Source organism: Equus asinus, chromosome X (assembly GCF_041296235.1).
Source record: "Equus asinus isolate D_3611 breed Donkey chromosome X, EquAss-T2T_v2, whole genome shotgun sequence".
Lineage (NCBI taxonomy): Eukaryota > Metazoa > Chordata > Mammalia > Perissodactyla > Equidae > Equus > Equus asinus.
The window spans coordinates 97,331,660-97,341,206 of record NC_091820.1 but is presented as its reverse complement, the minus strand read 5'-3'; the positions used below and the strand labels follow the sequence as shown (position 1 = coordinate 97,341,206).

General features: G+C 45.1%; 1 protein-coding gene and 1 long non-coding RNA gene across 3 annotated transcripts in view; one reads left to right on the top strand and one right to left on the bottom strand.

Moving 5' to 3' along the window:
- Nucleotides 1-216: 216 nt before the first annotated feature.
- On the bottom strand, nt 217-3,702 carry TCEAL1 (transcription elongation factor A like 1). Of its 2 annotated transcripts, none has more exons than XM_014838617.3 (3): nt 3,396-3,702; nt 2,888-2,952; nt 217-2,527 (listed from the first exon to the last, which is right to left on the bottom strand). In XM_014838617.3, exon 3 carries the CDS (start codon nt 2,513-2,515, stop codon nt 2,036-2,038), a length of 480 nt encoding a protein of 159 aa, XP_014694103.1. In that variant the 5' UTR covers nt 2,516-2,527; nt 2,888-2,952; nt 3,396-3,702; the 3' UTR covers nt 217-2,035. The 2 variants fall into 2 exon arrangements, with proteins under 2 accessions (XP_014694103.1, XP_014694094.1); XM_014838608.3 differs by lacking the exon at nt 3,396-3,702 and adding an exon at nt 3,235-3,371.
- The window catches only part of LOC123282435 (uncharacterized), a 40,015-nt gene continuing 33,001 nt past the window's right edge, over nt 2,534-9,547 (top strand). The window contains exon 1 of the long non-coding RNA XR_006522506.2: nt 2,534-2,974. This is a non-coding gene — a long non-coding RNA (uncharacterized lncRNA). The remainder of the gene's footprint in view (nt 2,975-9,547) is intronic.

Here is a 9,547-nt window from a genome sequence, read left to right as displayed (position 1 = left end):
ATTCTTGGACAAGCCTTTCAACCTTTTCATTCTGACACAATCATCTATATTTTCTTCTATCTATGTCACAGTTTACTCTTACCAAAACCAGGAGTATATTGTATATAGCAGGGGCTCTCCAGCTTGTGTGCTACTTTACAGAAAAGCAGATTTGGTGCGTCTCGGGTAACGCCCAGGTCTCTGCATATTTGATAAGAGAAACACTGATACATAAAATATTTGAATACTTTTAATGTTGAATTTGGAGAAACAATCCCTCTCCGCACTGTGACCTTTTGGAATTGCAAATCATACTTTTCAGAGAAGCGAAGACACTGAAGCTATCATAGCCAATCAAACAGAAACTCAGGGTTTATGATTGGGTCATAATTTAAAAACATTATTAACCACTATCTATGTTTCTAGAATTAATAAGATCAATAAAACAAAATCAATAAACAGGATCAATAAAACAAAATCTTAGGTTTTATAAGAATAAATTAACAGAGAAATCGCAATATCTGATACACACCGCCCATATATATGTATATACATTATACATATACTTTAATGACTGTAAGTACTTTAATGACTTACAAAGTATTTTTGCATGTTTCTTGTTGATGTGGGATGGGTAGAAGGGAAATGTTCTAGCTTGAGCCTGAATCTTGCTTTCCTCTTTAATTTATATAAGTTGAGCAAGTCAGCTGAATTGGTAAGGCAAGCCTGCCAGAGGCCCCTGGGAGGAAACTCACCCTAAGGTAAGTGTTAGACAATTAAAACCCTAGTTAACCTTGGAGATTATTTGGGAGGGAGGTTCCAATTCTGAGTACACGGCATTGTGTCTGACTCACAAATTTTCTTCTAGTCCAGGTCCCAGTGAACTCATGTTGATTCCAGTGGAGAAAAGGGAAGTGTTCAGGAAAAAAAAAATGGGAACGAGTATTTTGCTAAGAATTCTTTAAGATATTGAGGTTTAAGCGGCACTGTGATGGTATCCACTTGGAGAAGTGTAACATTAAAGCTGGAGGAGAGGCATTCTCCACATATTTGTAGGAGACACAGTTCAGCTTTGGCCCGGCTTTGCACCTGGAGAACCCCGGCACTTCGGACCGAGGCAGGAGCAGGACCCAGAAGGGGCAGCTGGACCCAGTAGACATGACAGTATTCAAGGGAAGAGAGTAGCAGGACAGGAATGGAATGTGGTACTCACCTGGAATCTCACAGGAATTATTTGTGAGCGCAAGTGAGACCTCCTTTGGGTCCTACACCCTGTACTTGAAAGGAATCTACAGGGGCTGGGGTCCTGCACGTGCAGGTGGGGGCAAAAACACACAGCTCACACAATCTTTACCTCATTTGGTTCCACAGCAGCCTTGTAAGTCAAGGATTAATCCTATTTAAGTGGGAAAAGAATGACACTTAAACAAATAAAAGTACCTAGTTTATATTTCTGCATAAGAGAATCAGAAGAAACATGGGATTTACTTCTCTTTTTTAAAGTTCTGACAGGTATTTATTAAGTGCCACATTGTCTTTTTAAGCTGAATGACAGTTTTTTAAGTTGCCTTTCAATTTTTCATTATATATTTTTTTGCAACACAAAATGTGTTCGTGTTGAAAAAAATGAGAAATTCCAATAAAGCAAAAACGAAAAATCAAAAAATTCACCTATTATCTTACCACACAGCCACTGTTAAGCCTTTGAAGTATATACTTTCAGTTTTTTCTCTGCATATTAATATATAAATATACATTTTTTTACAAAAATGGGATACTACATATACTTCTTGAAGACTGCTTTTTTCACTTCACAATATATAATGTACATCTTTCCATGCAAATGGGTGAGACCCAGGGCTGAAAGAGGGGGATTTGCACATTGTGCGGGGGGGGGGGGGTGGCAATTTTATGCCAGTTACAAGCGAAACACCTAAAATAAAGCCACACAAAAAGTTAAAATTAAGAAGATGTGGAAAGGTACATGAGAAAAATGCAAACAAAGTTCAGGTGGGAATACTTATATCCGGTAAAACAGAACTAGAGGCCGAACACATTAAATGGGATAAGGACGGTTCCGTCTTGCCTTCCAATGCATGATCATCAATTTGTTGCGTACTCTTTTCATCTCTTCCATCTCCTCTGCTACCTGTATCATCTCCTCGTTGCTTAAATTTCTGCCATGTATGTCCCCTCTAAATTGGGGGCGAGAGCGAGCCAGCCTTTCCTTAAAGCTTCCTTCTTCTAGCTTATGTTTTCCCACTCCACAGGGAGGCTGCTCCATGGGAGGGCGCTCCTCAAAAAGGTCCTTCCTAGAAAGGCGCTCCTGCGGAGGGCGCTCCTCGGACACGAGCATCTCAGGAAGGAGCTCAGGAAGGAGTTCCTCGGGAAAATACTCCTCCTCCGAGGACTGCTCCTCCGAAGACGGCTCCTCCGGAGAGTGCGTTTCAGGAGAGTGCTCCACAGGAGGCCGCTCCTCATCTGCCTTGGGCGCGCTCTGTGGCTGTTCTTCATTCTCTTGGCAGGATTTTTCCATGTCGAGAATGGTCTTTTTTAAGCACAGTTATTCATAGGAGACAAGAAAGGCAGAGTCGAGTCAGAATACTTGGTGGCTGGACCAAAACCCCGGCCATGGATTCCAACAACCTGCCTTTTCCTGATTCGGGGCCCAGGTCCTCCAACCTACGCTTGCTGAGAGGCTCTCTGGCCCTGGGGACCCCGCCGCATCTAGTCCCCCCGCCCTTGTCGCCCCCTCCTTTCCGAAAGCCCACCATTTTCCCAGCAGGCCTTGCCACAGGCCTCTCCCGCAGTGGCAGGGGCGGGGCGGGGCGGTGGTGCCGCCGACTCCGTTCCCATCAGCGTCCTCCCTCGCACCCCATCCTGGCCCACTGCCCACCCCTTCCCCGACCTGGACTTCTCCTGGCGGCTTGTTCCCAGACGTTCTCTCGAGGTGCCCCGCTGCGACCGGCAGACCTGCAGACAGACGCCAGACAGGGTAGGGGGCGGGGAGTGCAGAGGAGGGAAAGACTGACTGCCACACACGCCCCTTTTCTGGGCATCAGCCGCCGCCCCACGCCAGCCCCCTTCTGGTTCCCCTCCGCCGGATGCCCTAGCTCAAGCCTGAGTCCTCTGTGCCCCCACCCCTCCACCCCGCAATGTTCGTCATTTCTTTTCAGGCGGGAAGTGGAAGCGAAAGATTGCTTAGCAACTATTTCTGAATGTCTGTGTCTCCCTCCCAGGGGAGCCCCCACTCACCTCCATACCCCACCCCTAAGACCACCATTTTTTGCACCGAAATGTGGGCGCAGGGGGCGGGGCTGGGCATAGGGAAAGGCCTGGACTCTGCCATCCCGATCCCAGGGGTTACTGGGCGGCACCGACGCTCACACCGATTTAAGAAGACTAAGGGGACTTACTTCCTTTTGCTTTTCCCCTCGACCAAAGGGCAATTGGCAGACGGTGTCTGGACAGGCAAAAAGGACTAAGACGAGAGGGACTTGGGCAGACATAGGCTCCTGGTCACGTGAGGGCCGCGCGTCACCGCCGAGCTCAGATCAGATCCCCAGTTACCACTTTGACCGGCGGCTGTGCCGCAGCAACCTGACAGTATTTCCTGACCCAACACACCAAGCCCTGTCATTCACCTCTCTTTGTTTATATTTGCCTTTTCCTGGTTACCAGACGATCAGCGTCTAGTCTTGGGGGTTATTGCCTCTTCCTCTCTGCCGCTTCCCCTGATACCACCTCTCTCCCTCATCCTCCCGTCATCAGCCGCCAAGGCCCATTAGTTCCCCTACAGTCCAGATCCTGCACTGAAATCTGACTACTTCTCATTAATGACTCGATGTCATATGCCACCTCTCCCAGTTTTAATCCACATTCATAAGTCCATTATGTCCACTTAGGCTCTATCGACATGGTTTTTATCTCCTGTCACTTTCATGGAAGATAAGCTTTCACTTTTCCATAACTTGAGGATTTTTTTTGAGCCCCCAGACCTGTATCACAAATAGAAGCTCCATTCTAAATTGGTAATAATTCAATTCTAGAACCCTAGAAAAAGTTAAGTTTGTAAGGTATGTAAATCTAAAAGGGCTGAACACTTTGATTTTCATAAATCAAAAGACACGTTTGTCTATCTAAGTACAAATAGTCTGAAAACTTACTTACCTGAAATGGGAGCATATTTGGTGGAGAGTGTGGCATTATTATATATTTATGTATATATGTATATACATATATACACACATAATGTCTATGCATGTATATACATATATTCAGTAGTTATTATTCATAACAAAAGAAAGAGGTATTGCTGGAACTCTGGTGGTGCTGCTTGAGAAAGTTTATATTAATTCATTAAATCAGCAAATAATTGGGTCCTGGGACTGCTGGACCTAAAAAGATAGATTCAGCACAGACGGCATTCATACTAAACTATGCAATAATTCTGTTGATCACACACCGAGTAGCAGGATTAAAATCATGCTAATATACTCAGCTGAGATTACAAGGATGTGTTTGTGGATCTGCAAAATTGGAGACATGATAGTACCTACCTCATAGGATTGATTGGTAAGAGGGATAAATGAGTCAGTATATGTAAAGGACCTGGAATAGTGCCTAGCACATAGAGAACACTCTATAAGCATTAACTATAATTAGAGTAGAGTAATAGTAATAATAATAATAGTATGACTTAGTGCTAATAATACTAATTATCATTCTTTTATTATTAACATTAATTGAGCACTTATGCCAGGCATTGTGCTAAGCACTTTCAATATGCTATCTCATTTAATCCTTAAACAATTATGTTCTCACCAAAACTTTCTTTTTAGGTTTAACCTCCCCAGTTATTTCAGCTCTTTCCGATGTGATATATTTTTTCAAAGTCACTCAGCATCCTACATGTTCCTGAATTTGTAAATATCTTTGAAAATACTGAATATTTTGCCTAGTGTAGGATGGAGTGATCTTATCACAGCTTTCATTCTGGAATAGCCACTATACATCTATAGATGCATCCTAAGATCATAGTAGATTTTGTGGATGCCATATCACACAGTTGAATCCACTTTATGTTGAAGTCAACTGAGACCCCCAAATCTGTTTCATACATCTCTGTTAATGCACTTCTAGAAATCATTTTAATTTTAAACTAAGTACAGAAGCTTCTATTTTTCTTGGTTAGACGTTATCCTGTTAGATTCACTCCCTCATTCTTTGAATCCAGATTCTGTCATTCAGGACATGAGCTACAAAATATTAATTTAAAGCAAACCATTAGTACTAAATAGGATGATAAATTCAGCAAGCTCGGGAAAGATCTAGGGGAGATCTCAGCAAAAAGCTCTGACTCAAAATGAAAAAATTCCTGGGGCCAGCCCCATGGCATAGTGGTTAAGTTCATGTGCTCTGCTTCAGTGGCCCAGGTTTTGCAGGTTCAGATCCCAGGCATGGACCTAGCACTGCTCATCAAGCCGTGCTGTGGCAGCGTCCCACATAAAATAGAGGAAGATTGACGTAGGTGTTAGCAACAATCTTCCTCAAGCAAAAAGAGGAAGATTGGCAAAAAATGTTAGCTCAGGGCCAATCTTCCTCACAAAAAAGAGAGGGGAAAAAAAGGAAAAATTCCTTTTCCCTGTTGGATGTGGCAGCCAGGAGTGTGCTCCGTCAGGCCAGTTCCTCTCCTCTCCTCTCTCAGTGTGACTTCTCAGGGTGGGATTACTTTCTAGTGCTGCTGTTAGGAGACAGAGTTTCCCCCGAAAGCTGCCAAACCACTATAAATTAACCCTTGATAAGAACTTGGTAAACTGGGGGGCAGACAAGGGGGGTTTCAGATTAAAACCAGAAAAGGAGGAATGAAGACAGTGTCTTTGTATTGGCTCTGTCTCTGCTTTGATTTGGGGTTCCCTTGGGAGAAAGGGCTCTCAAGAGGGAGTAAGATGAAGGTGGTTCTGCCGTGGTGACAACCATTTGTTACAAAGGAATGTGGTATGCTCCTTGTCTGTGTGTGCTCGTGGTGGGGGCTGTGAAATAATCCTTCTGAGAGATTTTATCTGATACTGCTGATTTAGGGTCCTGTGAAGACATGGTGCTTAGCTCACTAATGCTAGTGAGAGTTTAAGGAACTGCATTTTAAAGGTGAGATAACTAAGGCTCTGAGAGGTTACAAATTATTCCCATGGAAACAGATGATAGTGAGTAGCCCAGATGGATTTATACCCTGGCAGTAGGATATGAGTACTTGAACCTTAAACCACTTTGTTAAACTGCTCCTGGGCAGTGGGCTCCAGCCGCATTTACCGCAGCCGCAGCCCGGTGGGCAGCACAGGCCTTTGCAGGTAGCAGGAGCTGAAGGTATCAGGAGGCAGGCAGGGCAGCCAAGCAGGCACAGGCAAGGGGGGAGGCAGTCAGCCCCTGGCAGCTGCTGCCATGACAACAGTCTCCAGGGGTGAGGCCTTTCTCTGGAGGATCTGAGGAAGCCCAGGGTGGGGCTCTGGCTCAGGGATTCCTGGTCCCTGGTGAGGCTGCACTTCTGTGGCAGAACAGAGCCCCCTCCGTCTGAGCCCTCTACAACACAGACTGCAGAGGGCTGGTTTCCCTCTGCAGGGCCTGCCTGCTTGTCATTGAGGAGGCCTGCCCTCCCCGGTCCAGAGGTTCCCCCTGCTGCTGTGGCCTCTGCATTCTTTCCTAATGACACCCATGGCAGTGCTTTGGTCTCAGGACTTGCTGCTGTGTGCTGCAGCAGGCCCTGTCCAGCCTGTGGCTCTCTGGCTCTCCTCTCCCCACCCCTCTGCCCCAGGGGAATTAGCCACGTGGGAAATGCAACGATAAGAGCCTCCTCCTTTCTGCTTCTGGTCTCACACTAACTGGGTCTAGACACACACACACACACACACACACACACCCTATACATGCCCAGAGAAACAAGGAAGGGGCTCTGAGGAATGGGGGGAGGGGGGTGGACAGCAGCTCAGGCTTCTGGCAAACACTGAGGGACAGGGAAGGCAGGTCCAACCTTGACCCAAAGGAAGGCAGTCCCAGGCTCTGTGCTGGGCAGGACTCAAGCTGTCACTCACTCACTGGAGGGCTCTGGAGGCCTGGAGGCCTTCTACCCCTCTCCTTGCCTCTGTTTGTCCGCCTTCTTCTCCCTGACAGGTGGGGGGAAGGGCTGTGGAAGAACCATGAATGAAGTCCTTCCGGCTCTGGGATGCTATGACTCCACGCTGCCCACCTCAGTGAGCAGGGGCTTCTCTGAGGAACACCATTTGGCCTGAGCGGGGACTCTCCAGACTGTGGCTGCTGCTGCTTTTCTCAGAATCCAGACGAGCTCAGAGCACAGAACTCATCCTGGGCTGGGCTTCCCTGTGGGGCTCCAGCGCACTCACAGCCTTACTCTTGGCCTCAGGGACTCTCAAAAGGGCCCAGAACAACCCCAGTCTCAGGTCTGGGGACAGAAGTTGGGACAGAGGCAGAGTAGGCTACATAATTTGCAAGGGCCAGTGTTAAATTACAATGCAAGGCTCCTTGTTCAAAAAGCAAGAAAAAGTGCCATTAAAGGTACTAAAATATAAAGCTTTTCTTTCTCCTGTGGTCTCTCTTTCTACTTTTCATTTTTTTTTAGTAGACTTTATTTTCTAGAACAGTTTTAGATTTACAGAGAAATTGAGAAGATACTGTCGAGAATTCCTATATACTCCACATCCAGTAGCATCTTATGTTATTATGGTACATTTGTTATAATTAATGAGCCAATATTGATACATTGTCATTAACTTAAAGTCTATGTTTTCTTCAAATTTCTTTTGTTTTTGCCTAATGCCCTTTTCCTACACCTGGATCCCATCCAAAGTACCGCATTACTTTTAGTTGTCATGTCTCCTTACGCTCCTCTTGTCTGTGACAGTGTCTCAGACTTTCTCTGATTTTGATGATCTTTACAATTGTGAGTTCTAGATAGGTATTTGTAGAATGCCCGTCTATTGGGATTAGTTTGGTATTTTTCTCTTGGTTAGACTGGGGTTATGGGTTTTTGGGAGGAAGATCACAGAGGTAAAGTGCCATTTCATCACATCATATCAAGGCTACATCCTATTAATATGATTTATGACCATTGATATTGACCTTGACATGGTGCTTTTTATTTATTATTTAATCTTGTTCTAAGTAGAGTAAAATTAAAATTTTAAATTGTTAGCATAAATTATATAGTCATCTTTATATTGTACAATGCCATTTTTAAATGCAAGTACAAGAGCATTTGACTCATATGCAGAATCACCAAAATTGCACAATTCATATTTTGGAGTTCATACATATATATGTGTATACTTTTTACCAGAACGGTGGGAATGCCTAACAAAACCAATTCAAATGTTTTTATTTCACTTCTTCTTCTTCTCCTTCTTCTTTTTTTTTTTTCTGGTGAGGAAGATTGACCCTGAGCTAACATCTGTTGCCAATCTTCCTCGTTTTTTTCCCTTCTCCCCAAAGCCCCCCAGTACATAGTTGTATATTCTAGTTGTATCTCCTTCTAGTTGTGCTATGTGGGACGCCGCCTCAGCATGACTTGATGAGCGGTGCTAGGTCTGCGCCCAGGATCCGAACTGGTGAAACCCTGGGCCACTGAAGAGGAGTGCGTGAACTTAACCACTCGGCCACAGGGCCAGCCCCTTTATTTCACTTTTTTTTTTAAAGATTTTACTTTTCCTTTTTCTCCCCAAAGCCCCTCAGTACATAGTTGCATATTTTTAGTTGTGGGTCCTTCCAGCTGTGGCATGCAGGACACCACCTCAGCACAGCCTGATGTGTGGTGCCATGTCCATGACCAGGATCCACACTGGCGAAACCCCAGGCATAGTGCACAAACCCAACCACTCGGCAACGGGGCTGGCCCCCTAATTCACTTCTTGATACGTGCACATATGCCCATTTTACGGAGGGACTGAAAGGAAAAGGAACTGTGGGTTGCTCTATCTTTCCTTTTCCTTCTTGTCATCATTTTCAACATAAGTGATTGGCAACTACAAGGAAGTAATACATGTAAGAAAGGATATGATTGGGTTTCTTTGTCATTTGTGTTTCCTTTTATTTTTATTTTTTATTTTTCCTTATTCTCCCAAAGCCCCCAGGGACATAGTTGTGTATTTTTAGTTGTGGGTCTTTCTAGTTGTGGCATGTGGGACGCCGCCTCAGCATGGCTTGATGAGCAGTGCCATGTCCACACCCAGGATCCGAACAGGTGAAACCCTGGGCGGCTGAAGCAGAGCGCGCGAACTTAACCACTTGGCCACAGGGCCGGCTCCTCATTTGAGTTTCTTAGAATGTGATTCTGTGTTGGAAGTAAGCTCTGAATGGAACCAAAAGGGTGGCCTCTCCTGGTTGTCCGCAGTCATAGAAATAACATGCCTACCATTTACTTGCTTTGAGTCTTGCTGAACTCCCATGCATCAAGGTTCACTGGAATTTTGTGATCCTGGGGCATGGGAAATGCAATATGCAAATGAAGCAGCAAGAATGGCAGACACACATATTGTGCATCTCCTTTCCTGTCCTTTTGCAA